The 20,989-nt window shown below is 38.2% G+C and overlaps 1 protein-coding gene across 1 annotated transcript in view; it reads right to left on the bottom strand.

Annotated features, from left to right (window-relative positions):
• Positions 1-7,342: 7,342 nt before the first annotated feature.
• UBR1 (ubiquitin protein ligase E3 component n-recognin 1) overlaps positions 7,343-20,989 on the bottom strand; it is a 137,534-nt gene continuing 123,887 nt past the window's right edge. Inside the window, exons 45-47 of the mRNA XM_039232795.1 lie at positions 12,908-13,078; positions 11,534-11,635; positions 7,343-9,970 (exon numbers count right to left, since the gene is read on the bottom strand). Coding sequence (XP_039088726.1) covers positions 9,829-9,970; positions 11,534-11,635; positions 12,908-13,078 — 415 coding nt within the window. The 3' untranslated portion in view covers positions 7,343-9,828. The remainder of the gene's footprint in view (positions 9,971-11,533; positions 11,636-12,907; positions 13,079-20,989) is intronic.

Below are 20,989 nucleotides of genomic sequence, written 5' to 3' on the forward strand. Positions count from 1 at the left end.
CTCATTTTATGAAGCCAGCATCACTTTGATTCCCAAGCCAGACAGAGATCCAGCAAAAAAAGAGAACTACAGATCTCTTATATCTTTGGTTAGGTTTCTTCCTAGGTATTTTATGCTTTTTTTGTGCAATTGTGAATGGGATTAGTTTCTTGATTTCTCTTTCTGTTGCTTCATTGTTGGTGTATAAAAATGCAACCTATTTCCGTATGTTGACTTTGTATCCTGCAACTTTGCTGAATTCATGGATCAGCTCTAGTAGGCTTCTGGTGGAGTCTGTCGGGTTTTCTATGTAGAGTATCATGTTGTCTGCACAAAGTGAGAGTTTGACTTCTTCTTTGCCAATTCTGATGCCTTCTATTTCCTTTTGTTGTCTGATGGCTGATGCTAGGACTTCCAGCACTATGTTAAACAACAGTGGTGAGAGTGGACAACCCTGTCATGTTCCTGATCTCAGGGGAAAGGCTCTCAGTTTTTCCCCATTGAGGATGATGTCAGCTGAGGGCATCTCATAGGTGGCTTTTATGATGTTTAAGTAAGTTCCTTCTATCCCGACTTTCTCGAGGGTCTTTATTAAGAAGGGATGCTGCATTTTGTCAAATGCTTTTTCTGCATCTATCGACAGGATCATATGGTTTTTATCTTTTCTTCTGTTGATGTGATGAATCACATTGATTGATATGCAAATATTGAACCAGCCCTGTAGCCCAGGAATGAATCCCACTTGATCTTGGTGGATAATTCTTTTTATGTGCTATTGAATTCGATTTGCAAGTATCTTGTTGAGGATTTTTGCATCCGTATTCATCAAGGATATTGGCCTGTAGTTCTCTTTTTTTGTTGGATCTCTGTCTGGCTTGGGAATCAAAGTCAGTATGGAGGTTCCTCAAAAAATTAACAATAGAACTCCCCTAGGACCCAGCAATAGCACTGCTAGGAATTTATCCAAGGGATACAGGAGTGCTGATGCATAGGAGCACATGTACCCCAATGTTCATTGCAGTACTCTCAACAATAGCCAAAACATGGAAAGAGCCTAAGCGTCCATCAACTGACAAATGGATCAAGAAGATGTGGTTTATCTATATGATGGAATACTACATGGCAATGAGAAAGAATGAAATCTGGCCATGTGTAGCAACATGGATGGACCTTAAGGGTGTTATGCTGAGCAAAATAAGTCAAGCAGAGAAGGACAGATACCATATGTTTGCACATATAGGAGGATTAGGAGCAACTTAACAGAGGACCATGGGGGAGAAGAAGGGGAAAATTAGTTGAGGAGAGGGAGGGAGGCAAACCATGAGAGGCTCTTGGATACCGAGAATAAACTGAGGGGAGATGGGGTGGGGTGGAGGGGAAGGGGAGTTATGGGCGTGGAGGAGGGCACCTGTGGGGATGAGCCCTGGGTGTTATATGGAAAACAACTTGACAATAAACTATTAAAAAAATAAATTTAAAAAATTTTTAAAAAGAGTCCTTTTTTTTTGCATGGGATGTTTATAGTAATTCATTACCATACAAAGTGAGGCCTGCCTGTATTTGTTTCAGTTTCTTCAAATCCTTGCCAACAGGTACTATTTGTCTTGCTATTAATAGCTATCCTAGTGGGTGTGAAGTGGTGTCTCATGATGGTTTTGACTTGCATTTCCCTAATGACTAATGACATCAAGCATCTTGCACTGATTAGAAATTTGTATATCTTCTTTGGAGAAATACCCAAATATTTTGCCCATTTAAAAATTGTATTCATTTCTTAATTTTTCACTGGAATCTATTGTTGGCTCATCTGATCTTTTATTTTTTAATAGGGAATTAAGCCCATTTACATTTATCCATTGGTCTCTGAATTTTGTTATACCATTTCACTCCATAATCATTTCTTTGCCTTTCTCCCCCTCTCTTTTGGTACTGTATTATAGTTCTGGTTGTAAATGTTATACTAACATCTTTATGTAATATTCTAAGTACTCTTTCTTTAACACTGTCTGCTGCTACACTAACATACAGGCAATTTTGAAATTACTTTCTGGCCTCTTCTTTTCACCATGCAGCCACTAGTTTTATCTCTAATGTCAATTTGTGTAGTTTTATTTTTTTGATTTGTTGGCTTCGAGTGGTATCTTTTTAGCTAATACTGCTGACGCTGTCAGTTTGCTTATTTAACTTTGTACCGATTCATCCCTTTCCTCCCACTTTTTGTTAATTGTATTAGTTTTACATTACCAGAGCATCTGATTTAGTCTCTTTCCCACTCCTTTTTACTCTCAACTCTATTTTTTTAATGTTTATTTATTTTTGAGACAGAGACAGAGTGTGAGTGGGGGAGGGGCAGAGAGAGAGGGTGACACAGAATCTGAAGCAGGGTCCAGCTGTCAGCTGGGCTGACAGCTCAGAGCCAGATGCGGGGCTCGAACTCACAAACTGTGAGAACATGACCTGAGCCAAAGTCGGACACTTAACGGACTGAGCCACCCAGGTGCCCCTACTCTTAATTCTTACAACACCCAACCCTTGGACTATATGCCAATGGTCCTATAACCATTTTGTGATTATCTGAAAATTGTTTTCTGGTGAATTCTTCAATCAAGGCTCATGGGAAAAAATATTTCCTGAGTATTAACATGCTTTTAAACAATTTGTGGGAACTTTATACTTGGGAAGTTTGGACATAAAAACTCTTGAAAATCCTGTTGTGAGTATATTTAAAATGTTGCTTCCAAGAAGTCTAATGCCAATGCCAATTTGACTTTATCTTACTACTGTCTTGGATTTTTTGCCTACATGTCCAAATGATTTTGTCTCTCTTGTTCTTAAGATCCAATAGCTTTACTGGAATAGGCCTTGGTGTTGGACTCTTCTGGTTGAATTTTATAGTGTTTCCTTTCAAATGTGTATTTTCGAGTTTCTTTTTTATCTCTTATTTTTTCTATTTTTTCTTTACTGTTTTTCATAGCTGACTTTTCAGTTTGTACTCATTCTAATTTAGTGTTTTCCAAAATTTTCCCTAATACTACTTGAATTTCATGTCCTCCTATTGTCTTACTGTATAATTTTGAGATCTTCCATTACATTTCTGAGCTGTGTCCTGATAAAGCTTTGATCATTTAAAAAAATTTCTTGTATCTCATTTTCAAATATGAGGTTGCAGTTTTTATCTTACTTTGTGGCCACAATTTTCTACTATATTCTCACCACTTGTTGCAACTGTGTTCAGTTCATTTTTGGTTTTCTTTTTCTTGTAATAACTTTGGGGCTAGTTTATTGTATTAGAGTTCTCTAGAGAAACAGAATCAACAGAACACACACACACACACACACACACACACACACAGGTATATATATGAGGTTTATTATAGGAATTGGCTCATGTGGTTATGGAGGCCAAGAAGTCCCACCATCTGCACTCTGCAAGCTGGAGAACTGGGAAAGTTAGTGGTATAATTCTGTCCAAGTCCAAAGACCTGAGAACTATGAGCTCCAAAGCCCAAGAGCAGGAGAAGACAGACATCCCTGTTAAAAAGAGAGAGGGAAGGGGCACCTGGGTGACTCAGTAGGTTAAGCATCTGACTCTTGATATTGACTCAGGTCATATCTAAGGATCATAAGCATAAATCCTCCTCAAGCTCCACATCAGGCTCTGGGCTGACAGTGGGGAGCCTGTTTGGGATTCTCTCTTGCCCTCTCTCTCTCTGCCACTCCCCTGCTTCTTCTCTCACTCTCTCTCAAAATTAATAAACTTTAAAAAAAAGAAAAGAAAAAGAGAGATGGAAATCATTCTTCCTCTTTTTTGTTCCATTTGGACCCTCAGGACTGGATGATCCCCCAGAGTGTGTGAGGACAGATATCTCTGTTCAGTCTACGGAATCAAATTCTAATCTTTTCCAGAAACATCCACACAGATATATCCAGAAATTATTTTGCACCAGCTATCCAGGCATCCCTTAGGCCTGTCAAGTCCATATATAAAATTAACCGTCACAGAGGGCACCAGGGTGGCTCAGTCGGTTAAGCATCTGATTCTTGATTCTGGCTCAGGTCATGATGTCACCATTCATGAGATTGAGCCCTGTGTTGGGCTCTGTGCTCAGAGCATGGAGCCTGCTTAGGAGTCTCTCTCTTCTTTCTCTGTCCCTTCCCACTTCCTCTCTCTCAAAACAAATAAATAAATATATTTAAAAACTTAACCATCACAGTTATATTATTTAAGTAACACAGGGCTTGCACTCACAACCCTGAGACCAAGACCTGAGCTGAGATGAATAGTGGGATGCTTACCTGACTGAGCCACCCAGATGCCCCAATGACAGTTATATTCTTTTTTAAATGAGATGGATTTTCTGCAGGAAGTGTTTGTCAAATGGGCAGGGGTTGGCCAAGAAAACGTTCTTAGCTTCACAGCTCAGAGTTACCTCCTCCATTTTTAATGTCAAATACTCAGATAGTACTCTCTCTTATACTTAATATTTAAATGCAGCATTTTGCTAATTGGTTACTTTGTATATCACTTGTGCATACAATCTGAACTTTCTCTCTTGCCCACAGTATTGCTGTCATTCTCAATCTGGTTTGTTTTTAGTTTTCCATGGGGGGTGATTCTCTTTCTGTAATGAAGGCAGTATTTAATGGTTATTTATAAGAATGTAGAGGACTTAGACTGCCACCACATTGTTAGAATCTCTCAACACAGCAGTTTTTCACTGTCCCTCAACTTAGAGCATATGAGGACTTCAGTTAGCTCTAGTGGTAATTCTCAGTTCTGATTGCCCAGAATTTCTGTTGATTGGGTTTCTCCCTACTTAGGGGTCATTGGCAATTTCTCATTTCTGCAACTTTTACTCAGTTCTCCTTTCACTTTTCACAACATCCACTGCACAGCCTTGATACTGTTGGTGCTTTGGGTATATCTGCTCATACTTGGGAATTCATGGAGATTCCCTGCTACCTAGTTTTGTTAAACTTTGGGGTTTTTCTTTTTTTATCCTGGTTGGTGTATATGACTCAGGAAGAGTTTGGGGGAAATTCAGACACTGTATTGTTAGTGTGATCATACCGCCTAACTCTGGGTATCTTTTAATTTTATTAATGGTATCCTTTGTTGTACTGAAGTTAAAAAAATTTTTTTTTAACTTTTAAATGTCTATTTTTGAGAGAGCACAAGCAGGGGAGGTACAGAGACAGAGAGAATCCCAAACAGGCTCTTGCAGGGCTTGATCTCTGGAACCATGAGATCATGACCTGAGCCAAAGTCAACAGTCTTGACGCTTAACTGACTTAACCCAGGTGACTCCAGAAAATTTAAATTTTCATGTAAAGTGTGAACAATTTGCCTGGTTATATAATTTGTTTTTCCTAGGAGTGCCCAACCACTCTAGTATAAGCATGGTGAAGATTTCTCAGTGACCTCTACCTGCCAATTGTATTTTCATAACCAAGACCCTTCCTTCATTGCCTTCAGTGCTACCCTCCTAGAACATTGTACAGTCCTAAAACTAAAGCGAGGACTTTTTGCTTTAACTTCAAGTACTTTTTTCTTAAATGAAAGTGTACACAAAAACTCAAAATGAGATATCACAACTATCCAAGTTTGGCACTTTCCCCCCTCTCTGATCTACTTTTCTCCCTGAAGTTCTCTGGCACTTAGACTAAAATCACTGAAGTAAAAAGAAAGAAAGCTCTAAAATTGAAGAGTAATGGTATAGAAACAGATGGAAATCAAAATGATTTTTTAAAGGCTCAATCTCAGGAGATTTGGATTCAGGATTGAGGGTGAAATCCATAAATTTTTATTTTGTTAATACTCTTTAGGTGAATCTAACACAGTCAAATCTGAGAACCATTATACTAGATTTATGCTGTCCAATATAGTAGCCATTAGCCACACATGATGATTTAAATTTAATTAAAATAAAAAATTCTGGTGTTCAGTTGCACTAGCCACATTTTAAATGTTCAACAGCTGCTTGGGAACAGTGACTACCATAGCGGAGGACAAATATAGAACATTCCCATCTTTGCAAAGTTCTCCTGGACCATGCTGCCCTAGACAACCGTGTTCACAATGGGGTGTACTTATCCAAAGAGATGCATAGATTCACGTGGAGGATATTTAAATAGAAATATTCTTGGGGCGCCTGGATGGCTCAGTTGGGTAAGCATCCAACTCAGGTCACAGTTCTCATGGTTCATGGGTTTGAGCCCCGTGTTGGGCTCTGTGCTGACAACTCCGAGCCTGGAACCTGCATTGGGTTCTGTCTTCCTATCTCTCTGCCCTGCTCATATTCTATGTGTGTGGGTCTCTCTCTCAAAAATAAAAAACATTAAAAATTTTTATAAAAAATAGGGGTGCCTGGGTGGCTCAGTTGGTTGAACATCAGACTTTAGCTCAGGTCATGATCTCATGGTTCGTGGGTTGAAGCCCCGTGTCGGGCTCTGTACTGACAGCTAGCTCAAAGCCTGGAGCCTGTTTTGGATTCTGTATCTCACTCTCTCTCTGACCCTCCCTTGCTCATGCTGTCTCTCTCTCTCTCAGAAATAAATAAAAGCATTAAAAAAATTTTATAAAAAATAAACATTTAAAAATAAATAGAAATATTATTAAAAAAATTTTTTTTAATGTTTTATTTATTTCTAGGAGTGAGAGAGAGACATTGTGAGCAGGGGAAGGTCAGAGAGAGAGGGAGTGACAGACTCTGAAACAGGCTCCAGGCTCTGAGCTGGCAGCACAGAGCCCACCGCGGGGCTCGAACCCACGAACCGCGAGATCATGACCCAAGCGAAAGTCGGATGCTTAACCAACTAAGCCACCCACGAGCCCCAATAGAAATATTATTTTGAGCTGATTTTTAAAATCTCCACTTTGGGGCCATGTTTTATGACGTACTTATTATATTAGTATAGTACTGAATACAAAAAATTCTCTCTATATATACAGTGCATACCTAAAAATTATTTACTGATGGGCGTGCCTGGGTGGCTTAGTTGGTTGAGTGTCCGACTTTGGCTCAGGTCATGATCTCATGGTTCATGGGTTTGAGCCCCACATCAGGCTCTGTGGAACCTGGAGCCTCCTTCAGATTCTGTTTCCCCCTCTCTTTGCCCCACCCCCAGCTTGCACTCTGTCCCTATCTCTCTCAAAATTAAACATTAAAATTTTAAAAATTAAAAAATATCTTACTGATGGTATGTATGACCAAAAAGTTTGGAGACAATTACACCAAATACCTATGTCTGTTAAAGAATTTGTCTGGGCTGAGAGGGGTAACTTTTAACTAGAGCTCCTTTCTAGGTACAGATTTTTATACTTCAAACCCAAATCCCCAAACATGAGAAGTCCGTTTTTTCTTTGTAAATATACACATATAAGATATTTTATTTCAAAAAGCACAAGAACATTATACAAGTTTTAAATTTACATTTTGCAATAAAAGATATCAATATATGCATTATTTGTATAACTTCATCATGGATGGAATTTGAATCAGTGGTATAAACATGTCGCAGTCACTAAATACAGATCATCGTCACAGTGAACCAAAATGCATAGTTGTTATGAAATGACAAATGACCACCAAAGGGTGAACTCACAGCCCATACACCAACAAAATAAATTAATTATACAGATATACGCTTTTCTTTACTGTATCATTAAAATTCCTGTCAGCCGCTTACCAAAAACATGAGAAAAACACAGTTTTGGAGCCATCCTGTTGAACTAGTTCCTCCACATACTACACTAATGAAAATAAAGTGACTTTTTGCTCATTTGTGAGTAAACTCCATAAGCATAATTAAATTATTTGCAATGATGAGGGCAGACCACTATGACAGTTGAATATAATTAGAAATCCCGAGGGCTGGGGGCAGCACTGAGATACATGTTAATCTACAGTGCAGAGGTCTGAATCAATCTCAAAAGTGGAACTCAGTATGAAATGGGTTCTTTGGCAGTAAAGGTCTGACTGGCCATTACAAGATAGTCCCTCTGGGAGCTTAAGAGCTTAAGCCCAGGATTTAGGAAGTGAATATAAAAAGACTAGAAATAAAAAGTCAGTGTATCTTTGCTAAATTGGGGCCAATCAATTAGGGCAGAAGTCAGTACCTCCTGTTGCCTATTTTAGCTCAGACTTACCAGTCAGACAATCCATCCAAAAAAATTACCTAAGGAATAAAGGGAGATGTTCTAATCATTTAATCATACTGGGAAACTGGACAAGCTGAATACTGAATTTTCTGATCCTCACTCATCAACTGTTGCAGATTGCTCACTGGAGTTGTATCTATTTCCTGATACCTTCTGAATAATAATTATTCAAGTAGAAAATCATGATTGTGATTCTGATGCCTGTCATTGCCCATCCTTTACTGCAAAACCCACCTTACATAACAATACCAAAAAATCTAACCCCAAATGTGCATCATCAATCACTGTGCAAATATATTTTTATTTGCTTGCCTTTGCTGAGCAAAAAGAAGACAGGAAAACATTTACACGTTTATGACATAGTCACCAAAGGCAAAATCAGATGGTCTTTGAATGCATCTTTCAAATTCCTAACGTTACTCCAGAGACAATAGAAGCTAAAATGGAAGATTTCAATTTATCTTCTATCTGCTGTTTATATCACAAGTTCTTGATATAAAAAGTTAAAGCCAAAAATCAAGAAGTCTATGCACAGATTCAGCAGAGAGCTATTATTTATAAACAAGATGGCTCAACCACAGCATATTATAACAGGACACAAGACTACTGATCACATGGCTTTTTTGGTTGTCTGTACTAGTCATAAAACCAGAGTTTATGAAAACGCTGAATGCAGATAACAAATGAAGGATTTGTCTTTTACAAAGACATAGAAGGTTATAGAATTGGCTTAAATCTGATTGTTCTAATTTACAGCTGCCATGTTCCATTCATTGGGGGACTTTTCTTATTCTCATTCTACAGACAGGTTACATCAGAACTGTCTTAGGTTTTTAGGAGTCAAACAAGAGATAAATGAACTCATTTTAGAAACTTGCCTTTGGAAAATAGAAAGTATAATTTCAAAACTCAACAAAGCTATTTGTGGTAAGAGGCTAGGATTACAGTTTCTTTGGCCCATCAGGGATGAATAATGAATATATTACCCTAACTCCTCTTGAGGTCTACTGTGGGAAAAAAGCTTTTCCACAATGGCAGAAATCTGCCTTAGAAATGGCAATTCTGTCCACAGAACTGTTTAATTTCTGCCTGAAACATTAAGTGGCACATTAGGAGGGAATTCCTTAAAAGAGACTTACTCTTCTGAAAACTTTCCCAATTGAAATATACTGCATGGTTTCTGCAATTCCTCTTTAGCTACAAGGAAGACTACCACAGAGTAGAATCTTGTCAGTGTTCCAATGTCAGCTACACTTAACTTGTGTGTGTATGGGAAATACCAAATACAGAACTATAGAAGAGTTAACCAACATATAAAAATGTCCATAATTGCTTGATGTGACTTCATTTATCAGGTGAATGAAATGACATGAAATGGGACAGATTATGAAGGGAAATGAGTGTTCTGGAAATAGCAGAATCAGACACTTGGGGTGAAGAAGCATTTTTTTTTAGTGTTCTGGAACATGAAACATTAAATCTATGTTGTCCTTTTTCTCCTTTAAGCATATTTTCACTAATTGAAAGCAATACTCCATTAAGGAATATTTTAATAACATATGTGAATCTGGACATGGAGCAAAGACCCTCTAACCCTTCCCCAGCCCTCAGAAAGAAAGATCTCCATAATTTTGAATCCATCTTCATTACTGTCTTCACTTGTGATTGTCCCAAGGCAGAGTTGAAGCTCACAATAACTGCCAGTTGAATCCAAATAACATCTGATTCGTTTCCTGGCTCCTGGCAATCTCTTCTATAATGCAGTGTTGTTGCCACACCAAATGGAGCTTCCGATACCTTTCACGAGATAAATGAAGGGGATTGCCCCTCCTTCAGGAAAACAAAAAACACCAACATGTAAGTTCAAATCAAATAACTCCCATATCTTGATTGCTTAAATTAGTTCAAACTCTTTTTTTTTTTTTTTTTTCCTAACTTTTGTCGGGGGCACCTGGGTGGCTCAGTCAGTTAAGCATCCAACTTCAGCTCAGGTCATGATCACATGGTTTGTGGGTTTGAGCCCTACATCGGGCTCTGTGCTGACAGCTCAGAGTCTGGAGCCTGCTTCGGAGTCTGCGTCTCTCTCTCCTTCTCTACCTGTCCCTTGCTTGTGCTCTTTCTCTCAAAAATAAATAAATAAAAACATTTAAAAAAATAAAGAAAATCTTAGAAAAAAAATTAATGCTTATTTATTTTTGAGAGCGAGCAAGCGAGAGAGAGATTGAGCCCACACAAGCAGGGGAGGGGCAGAGAGAGACACACACAGAATCCGAAGCAGGCTCCAGGTTCTGAGCTGTCAACAGAGAGCCCAACGCGGAGCTCAAACTCACAAGCTGTGAGATCATGATCTGAGCCGAAGTCGGATGCTTAACTGACTTGAGCCACCCAGGTGCCCCCAAACTCTTGAGATGTTCTTAGAGCTGGGAGGAATTACCAGGAGGATTCAAAAGGGATATTCTCCCTTCACTACTTATCACTATGAACTTAAAAGGTTACTTGGCTGATGAAGCAGAAATTTTCTCCTTGATTATTTAGAGAATAGGCAAAGTATATCATAGGATTATGAGACCTCATTTAAATGGACAATGAGATTTATAACCTGAAGCAGCTTCATTCTTTTTTGGGTAGTTAGTCTGAAAGAGCTTTAAAGGCTTTTTGGCCTCATACAGTTTATTTAGCTTTGATTTCTGGTTTTTGTATAGTAGAGATTAAGTCTGAGGTGACTAACACTAAACCCACAAATTATATTCTGCTCCTCAGAAATATTTGCTTATTGTTATCTTTATGACACAAAAAACTTGCTGGTGCTTAGCAAATATTTAAATAAAACCAATCCACATCAATTCTAAGGTTGTATAGTTTGTAACACTGTAGAATAGCTAACCCAAAATGACTAAAATTTGGCTGTTGCCAATAAAGGAGAACTGTGAAATTCTCATTCTGGAGACACTCAGGTGTCTCAGCTGATTGGGGATTTTCAAATTGCCCAATTAATTTAAAAATTCTGCTTCTTTGTACCTTTTTGGAACAACTCAGATTTCTTATCCTCAGTCATTAACTACTTTGAACCATTCAGCTTTTTTCTCCCTTAATCCAAAGACTGCCTCTATAGATAATTCTGTAGAAAAGTTGCTTAAAAGTAACATAACATTCAAACATTAGGACAGCGGGGTGTCTTTAATTCTAGAGAAGTATTACCCTCATATTCTGAAGAGCACAAAGCTGTTCATAACTGTGTGTTCCTCAGGATGGTATCATACTTAATATTTTAATTTGCAACTATTTAAAAATATCTCTCCATATTTAATATTAGTTTCTGTGTTGAAAGAACTGTTACCATCCATGTACAATAATATGACTACAATGAAACAAACAAACAAACACTAATCTTACTTCAGGCCAGGATCTGTTTCTCCATATTCATCCAAGTAAGGGGCTGGATAGGCACAGCCTCTGGCTTTACCTTCAACCAGAACTACTCTGCATTCTCGGATTCTGAAGGACAAAAGAAGCGACAGGAAATACTATTAAGTGCATGTGGGCAAATGATAGACACTGCATCAGTTAATCTAGAGGAATGATATGGCCCATATCTGTTAGGAATTCAGTATAAAGACAGCAAACATAGACAAATAGACCAAATTGTGTTTTGTCTAAATAAAAGACAGTGAATATTGCTATTTTTATTGACGTTATGGGAAAGATCAATGGATTTAGGGAAATGGGACCCTAGGGTCCCATTGGAAAAGCTGTCCTACTTGAGTCACAGATACCCTGGAAAATGATGGCCAGGGTTGTTTCTGTTCTGTTTTCTGACCCAATCTGGAGTGGGAGGGAGCTTAACAGAAGGACAGAACATCTCTTAGTCTGATAACTTTGGGCCAGAAAAGAAGGTCAGCTAGGCAAGTGTTAATTAAACCTTTTCTGATTAGAGCCAGCTTCCAACAGTGCAAATTAGAAAGAATCACTGCTACTTTGAAGGTACTTGGGACTCTTATAGCAGAGAAATGAAAACATATAAATAATGTTTGGGTACATGTATACAGACAGGATAAGTACTATAGAGGGACATTATAAAATAAGCAGTTAGAATAGGTGATGTATATATTTGCTGTAGGTCCCCTAAAAGAAGAAAATAGATATTTGGATGTGGCTTCCATCCATTCATTCACATTGTTCCAACAGATACCTATAAGCAATGATTATATATTCCATAGTTAGGGAGACACTGGGATTACATAAACAGAATTACAGTACATGGGGAGATAGAAAGAAAAAGCACACACATCCACTTTGAATTTTGTCTCTCTCAGGCAACTTGCACTCTTCTTTCATCTACATGAAGTAACTATGTTCCACTCTCTTTTGCCGAGAGACCAGGGAAAACAACAGTTGCTTTGATAGAGGAAATAAAGAAAATGAAAATACTCAAAGGACAACTTAAAATAGCACTGTACAGGTACTTTTAAAATATAAGTGTTTTTAGGACTCCAAAGCCCATTCACTATACCCGAGTGTTCTATTAATACCAGAGTAATCAATGCAATGTCTATCATGTTTAAGATATTTCACAAGTAATTAAAACATGGGGAGAATCCTATGGTTTTTTGTTTTATTTTGTTTTGTTTTACTTATTCTGTAATATCTTCTCAAATGCAATTTCATGTGATCATTTCCTATCAACACAATGTTCTAGCATAGTAGCCTCCAGATTGGATCCAGATTCCCTAATTTCATTATGAAACTTGTAGAACACTCATTACTCACTTTAGGAAAATGCAGACTCCAGCTCCACAGTGAAGTGCATGAAAAATGCAAGCTCCAACCTCTTCCCCATTCACAATTTCTTGGCAGCAAATGTTCTGAGAACACAGTATGGCTCCACAGAAAAGACAGAGGACAGGGTGCTTTCGTTCATCATCTGCAGACCGTGGGCACCTCAAAGGAGAAGAAAACTTTCAGTGTGGTAGAGAAACAATGAAAGCACGATATATCCACTTAGGAATGAGATGTGTCCATTACTGGTTGCTTTGCAACAAACAAAGCTCTTAAAACACAAGATAACATTTGATTAGATGATTCCTCTTTAATAAGGACTTAACAAAAAAACCCTCCTGCTTAAGAAGATTATTAAATACATAATTCCCATAGTTTGGCAATTACATATGCCTCACTGATATTGTGACACATTTATAGAATCCAGTCTTCATCTGATATGACCAACTTATAGTCAGCTCCCTCCTCTGGACTGGTTCAGTCAAGCTTATGTCCTCAATATTAGAGGAATATGACATTGTTAGGTGTACAATTGTTTTGTTTTTTTTTTTTCTTTTTATTCACAATGTGCAGTAAGGGTTCAGACATGTCTTCCATCCATTTTATTTAAGTATTGAGATCTTTAGGGTTGAAATGAGAGATTGCAGTCTTAAAGTTGATATACCCTGCATCTGGGAAACAAAGCAAGTCTTTAGGAAGGAAAAAGTGACAGAGTTGACTTGTTTGAACCAAGCAGTACTTTGAGATCTGTATTTTACACAGTAGCATGCTATAGCCTTGCTATAATGCTCCCCAAAGGAGAGGGATCACTCTCTGAATTAAGTGATAATGGCTACCTTGAAAAAAAGGAGCTTTCCACAGTCCTATCTCTGCTTTATAATAGACATAACAGAAACATCAAGAATTCCTTTATTTGGACAGCAAAATAAATGCAACCACTAAGTTGAGATCCAATGAGGCTCCCAATGAGGTCAGAATAAAGAGCACCAAAATAATCTCCAGTAGGGCATTAATAGTTTATTCTCTGATCCCTTGTTTTTCAGGGAAGATAAGAAAATCATCACTGTCTACTAGGAGCAGAAGGACTCTGTACATAATATTCCATCTCTGTCATTTGTAGATGAGGGGACTATTTCACTTCTAGGGGAAAAAATGTAATTATAGCTCTTTTTGGATAAAGCTAATATCTTTTACCTTCAGTGAAGGATAATGGAGTCCTAGTCTCTAGAATCTTATAGAGGAAAATAAAATACACACACACACACACACACACACACACACTAAAGTACAGCACCTGAGCAGCTGTAAGCTTATTTCTTATACCAGAAATAGCTCAGTTCTTTTTTTTTTTTTTTTTTTTCAGAGAAGGTGCAAATGAGTGGGGGGCAGAGAGAGAGGAGAAAGGGAAAGAATCCCACAGGGGCAGAGAGAAAGAGAGAGGGAGAGAGAGAGAGAGAGAGAGAGAAGAGGAGCCCACCTGAAGTGGGGCTCAAATTCACCCAAAGTGGGGCTTAAACTCATGAACCACAAGATCATGACCTGAGCCAAAATCAGATGCTTAACTAAGCCACCCACATGCCCTGATCTTTTTGTTTGTTTGTTTATTTACTTATTTTCAGAGAGAGCTTATATCCTCATTATGACCTTGTTAGGTGTACAATTGCTTTTTAAAAAAAAAAAATTTAATGTTTATTATTTTGAGAGAAAGAGAGAGAGCGGGTGAGTGTGCACAAGCAGGAGAGGGGGCAGAGAGAAGGAGACAACAGAATCCAAAGCAGGCTTCAGGCTCTGAGCTATTAGCACAGAGCCTGACAGGGGGTTCAAACCCATGAACTGTGAGATACCGACCTTAGCCGAAGTTAGACACTTAACTGACTGAGTCACTCAAAAGTGCTCCCAATTTTTTTTTTTTTAATTTTAAATCATGATGTGCAGTAAGGGTTCAGGTGCATTTCACATCCATTTTGTTGAATGGGGATAGAGAACACAAGTGGGGCTAAGGGAGAGAGAATCCCAAGCAGGCTCCATGTGGAGCCTGATGTGGAGCTCAATCTTAAGACAGTGAAATAATGACCTGAGCCAAAATCAAGAGTGGGATACTTAATTAACTGAGCCACCTGGTGCACCCGAATGGCTCAGTCTTAAAAGAAACTGATGGTGACAATGAAACTGGAAGAGATCATCAGATTTACTTTCATTTTTATTTGAAATCAGTAAGTAGTAAAATCATCCAAGGGGATCTTCACTGTGATTAATGACTAACACTTTTCTCAGATTTTGCTAAGAGCCAACAGTGATACTCTTTAATGCCAGGAAGGTAACACTTATTTGCTGGGATTCTGTGGTAGCAATGCAGCTCTAAGATTAGGAGAATCACTGAATTTAGAACTGGATGCAATCTCTGAAATCACCTAGCTTATTTTTTGAGGCCTGGGAGGTAAATGAGGCAACCATTTCTTTAGATGGCTGAACTTAACCTGCGTGAGACAAGTAGCAAGGGAGCTAACACCAAGGTCAGTTCTATCTAGTAACAGAGACTGGAGTACGGGCTGCCCAAGCCCCTGCTGGGCCAGTTAAACTCCCAGGCTTCAGGGTTCAAAGCAGAGGTTGTAACTGAATACGAGAATTTCCTTAGTCATTCTGTAGGGCAGTGATTCTCAGGGTAGGCGACAGTTGGGTTCTTCAAGCCCTCAAAGTGATGCTAAACTGCAATCCCTGTTTTTCACCCTTTCAAATGACAGCAGGTTATTTAACTTATGACTAAGGACTGCAATAGTCACTTTGTACACCAAGGCAGTTCATTATAATTACTAACTGGTATCCTTAAAATTTAAGAGTTATTTGTGTTTTCTGAGAACTCTAATTAATTTAAATTTATTAAGAAGTATGGCTGCTGTGCAAAGCTTACTTAATATTATGTAACTCCTAACTGAGCTTAGGAATCCCTGAAGTTTGGGAAAAAGATGCTGTGGTACATCACACTGGTTCATTGGTATATCAGCAATGAAGTCTTGAATAGGCTTCGATTTTCAGACTGCTGAGATTCTTGCCTTTAGTTCATGTCATCATTATTAATCTGATTTGCTATGGGTGGTGGTGTGATGCCACCTGAGTGTCAAGGATACATAATTGCATCAATAGTAATTTTAGCCCAAGACATGAGGCACTGTGATTCAAATATGAGAATATTCATACACCAAAGGCTAAGGTAGATAAAAACAGAATTTCTCCATTCAGGGACATTACATCGGTGGTGCGCAGCTCATAAATTTATCCTATATGAATAACTTACATCATATAATAGCAAGTGTACACTGTTAAGTTTGTAGGATATTATTTTATCATACAGATTCATGTGTTTAAGCTCATGTTGTTTTCTTACAAAAGTAACTAATGGGTAATTCATACATGATATCAGTAATGAGTATAATATAACTAGTTTATTTTACTTCTCACCAGTCTTAACCATCCAGAATTTTTTTGGAAAATAATCAGTAAAAGGGAAGAGGAAGATAAAAGAAAGTCTAAGAAACACTGTTTTAGAGCAGGGTTTAATGTGATTGAGGTGTGGGGATGGGGCATAATGCCACACAAAGCTAAGGAACTTCATTCCTCTCTCTAGTATCAGGCTTATACCTGAGCCACAGTGCTTATTCGTTTTACTATAATAATGGGCTTCCATATAAGATTTTTGCTTGGAGAAAAAAAAGGGGGAGGGTTCTTCAGTGTTATTTCGGTGAGGATGTGGGTACCTCACTGTAATGTACATAAAATAGTGCTTCAAGACACACGTAAAGAAGATATTGCTAAGAGAACTACTTGTTTGTGAAGTTGAAAATAGTGTTACTTCAGTGGATGGATGTGTTGACCACATTTGTACATGTAAAAAGACATATGAATGAATGAGGATTCTTTGAGTGCTTAAAAAAAAGAAAAGGCAGGCACCTGGGTGGCTCAGTCGGTTAAGCGGCTGACTTCCACTCAGGTCATGATCTTGTGGTTCGTGAGTTTGAGCCTTGTGTTGGGCTCTGTGCTGACAGCTTGGAGCCTGGAGCCTGATTGGGATTCTGTGTCTCCCTCTCTCTCTGCCCCTCCCACTTACACTCTGTCTCTCAAAAATAAATAAACATTAAAAAAATTTTTTTTAGATATAAAGCAAAAGCAAAAGGTTTCTATAGCTTTAAAAATTTTTGAGGAGAGAGGTCATAGAAGATGGTGTAGTAAGGAGCTCCAGAAATTGGTTCCTCTACCAATACAACTGTTGATCTGGCAAGAACTATCTGAAGCAACTATTCTGGACCTTGGAATCTAGGTGATCACTTGCAGCATCCACAGGAGTGCTTCACAAAGAAAGAAGTTTGTAACTTTTAGTAAATCTTGAGTTTTTGTGTAGTGGCTACCACCCCCTCAAAAAATGAAGGTTGTCCTCAAAACTCAGGGTTGTTTAGTTCTGCCTGGCAATTCACTGAGGGGCTGACACACAGACTGGCTACTGTTTCAACTCCAGTGGGCTGAAGGGGCTTCCTTGGTGGTGATGGCAGAGAGGATTTAAAGAGACAGAATATGTTTTTTTTTTTTTTAATTTTTAAATGTCTTATTTATTTCTGAAAGAGAGAGAGAGAGAGAGAGAGAGAAAGAGACAGCATGAGCAGGGGTGGGTCAGAGAGAGAGGTAGATACAGAATCTGAAACAGGCTCCAGGCTCTGGGTTAGCTGTCAGCACAGAGCCCGACGTGGGGCTCGAACCCGTGAACCGTGAGATCATGACCTGAGCCGAAGTCGGATGTTTAACTGACTGAGCCACCCAGGCACCCCATAAAGAGACAGAATATTCTTTATACTTTTCCTTATCATCACTTTTCCTATTGGATCCAGAAATTTAAGGAAATCTGCCAGTTCACTGGCTGACTGCAGTGAAAATGGAACAGAGACTTCAGTGAACACATAATGAGGAAAACAGTCATTGCCAAAATGAGTTTGGTCACTAAACAAACAGACATCTACAGCCTTCATCAAGCAACAGTGGCAATTCCTGGGGAGGGGGTAGAATCTGATTTCCAGAGCTACTACATTACAATATTCAAAATGTCCAATTCTCAACAAAACTCACAAAACTTACAAAGAAACAGAAATGTAAGGCCTATTCATGGGAAAAAAAGAAACTGACAGAAATCATCCCACGGAAGTCAAGACATGACACTTGTTAATAATCAAAGATTCTAAATTAACTCTTAAGTGAGTTCAAAGAGCTGATGGAAACCATTGACAAAAAACTAAAGGCAATTAGAAAAACACATGAAAGAGTAGGAAATACCAGCAAAGAGAAATTACATAAAAAAAAGAAACAAATAAAGTACAACAGCTGAAATAAACCTACCAAAGGGGATGAACTGCATATCCGAGCTGGCAGAAGAATCAATGAATTTTAAGACAGGACAATTAAAATTACTGAGTAAGAGAAGCAGAAAGAAATAAGAATGAATAAAAAGGAATAGAGGGATTTATGGGACACCAAAAGCATACTAACATACACACATATTACGGGAGTTGTAGAATGACAACCAAGTGAAAAAGCATTTTTTTGAAGAAATCATGGCCCAAACTCCTCAGATTTGTCGAACGACATGAATTTACACATCAGGAGTGAAACTGAACTACAAACAGGATAAATTCAAAGAGGTTCACACAAAAGACGTATTATGATCAAACTGTCAAAAGTCAGAGACAAAGAAAGAAGCTTGAAAGCAGCAAGGGAAGCAATTTCATCGCATACAAGGAATTCTCAATAAAATTAACAGTTGATTTCTCATCAGAAACCATGGAGGAAGACTAGAAGGCAGTGGGATACATGTAATGTGTCCAAAGGAAAAAAGCTGTCAACTAAGAATTCTGTATCTGCCAAAACTATCTTTTAAAAATAAAGGAGAAATGTATATATTCCCAGATCAACAAATGCTAAGGAAGTTCACTGCTGGTAGGCCTGTCTTACAAGAAGTAATAAAGGGAGTCCTTGAGAAGCAAAACAAAAGAACACCAATGGGAACTTGAAGCCATAAAAAAACATAGATAACTGGTAAAGCTAACTATACATGTAAGTATAAAAGCTAGTATTATCCCTTTGGATACCCATGTAAGTTGTAGCGTACACACAAAAATCAACTGTGTTTCAATACATCAGCAGTGGAACAATCCAAAAAGGAAATTAAGAAAAATAACTGCAGGGGCATCTGGCTGGCTCAGTTGGTTAAATTTCTGACTCTTCTGGCTTAAGGTCATGATCTCATGGTTTCACGAGTTTTGAGCCCCATGTTGGGCTCCATGCTGACAGTGCAGAGCCTGCTTGGGATTCTCTGCCTCCTTCTCTCTTTGCCACTCTCTCACTTACACTGTCTCTGTCTCTCTCAAAATAAATAAATAAACTTAAAAAAAAAAAGACAAATAATTTCATTTACAATAGCATCCAAAATACTAAAATATCCAGGATTAAATTTAACCAGTGAGGGCAAGACTTGCACACTGGAAACTACAAAATACCGCAGAAAAGAAATTAAAGGCCTAAGAAGGCATCCATGTTCACAAACTGGAAGACTTAATGTTATTAAGATGGCAATACTCTCCAAAGCAATCTATAGGATTAATTCAATCTCTATTAAAATTCCAACTGCCTTTTTGCAGAAATGGAAAAGCCAACCCTCACATTTGCATGTAACTGCAAGGGGGCCCAAATAGTTAAAACAACACAGAAAAAGAAAAAGAAAGTTGTAAGGCTCACATGTAACAATTTTAAAACTTCTTTTACAAAGCTATGGTTATTAAAAAGTGTGGTACCAGCCTAAGGATAGACAGACATAGAGACCAATGGACAGACTTTCAGATTTAGAAAGAAACCCAAACATCATTTACCAATTGATTTTTAATGTGGGTGCCAAGACTATCCAATGAGGGAAGAATAGTCTCTTAAAAAATGGTGTCAGGATAACTGGAAAATGAAAAATGGAAAAAAAAAAAAAAAAAAAAAAAGAATGAAGCTGGAGTTCCTGCTTTGTTCCAAAAATTAACTCAAAACAGATCCACAGCTTAAATACAGAGCTAAACTACAAAACTATTAAGGAGAGATTGAAAGAGATTAGAATAGTCCACCCCAAAATATACTACTTTGCCATATTGATTATTTTGAATTACAGTTACTTAAGAAAGAGCAGGTGCTAAAAGGACACTATGACACCTCTTTTGTTCTCCCAAAAGCAGGAGATAAATCTTCCATGTGAAGGTATTCTCCCTATCCAGAAGGATAGAAAATATCCTTACTGCCAAAGTTAGGGAAATCAAAGTCAAGAAGTTTATATATATATATACTCTCTTACTTCTTCATTAATTTGGTACTCCAGCCTAAACCCCTTCATTTTGTCAAAGCTTCACAAATAATTGTGTCTTTGACTAAAAGGTATAAAACCAGTTACTTCTTTGAGTCTCGTATTTCTATGATCTCTCATATATATGAAGTTAATTTTTCTTCTATTAATCTGAGAGAAAGAATCCCTAAATGACAGCATGGAGCCTGATGCAGGGTTCAAACTCATGAACTGTGAGATCACCACTTACGGTGAAGTCGAACACTTCACCAACTGAGCTGCCCAGGCAGTCAGGCACTCCTCTCCTATTAATTTGTCTTATATCAATTTAATTATTTGACCAGCCAAAGAACCAAGAGGGAAGAAAGGAAGAGTCTCCTTTCCCTTCAATATAAAGAAATCTTACAACTCAACAACAAAACAAATAGTCCAATTACAAGACGGGCAAAGGGCTTGAACATGCATTTCTACAAAGAACATATACAAATGTCTAAAACGCACATGAAAGGATGTTTAACATCAGTGGTCATTAAGAAAATGTGTATTGGGGCACCTGGTGGCTCAGCTGGTTAAGCATCCAACTTGATTTCAGCTCAGGTCATGATCTCATGGTTCATGAGTGTGAGTCCCATGTTGAGCTCTGCACTGACAGTGCAGAACCTGCTTGATATTCTCTCTCTCCCCTCCCCCTCCCTGCTCCTCCTGTGCTCTCTCTCTCTCTC

Source organism: Hyaena hyaena, unplaced genomic scaffold (assembly GCF_003009895.1).
Source record: "Hyaena hyaena isolate Hyena2069 unplaced genomic scaffold, ASM300989v1 scaffold_70, whole genome shotgun sequence".
Lineage (NCBI taxonomy): Eukaryota > Metazoa > Chordata > Mammalia > Carnivora > Hyaenidae > Hyaena > Hyaena hyaena.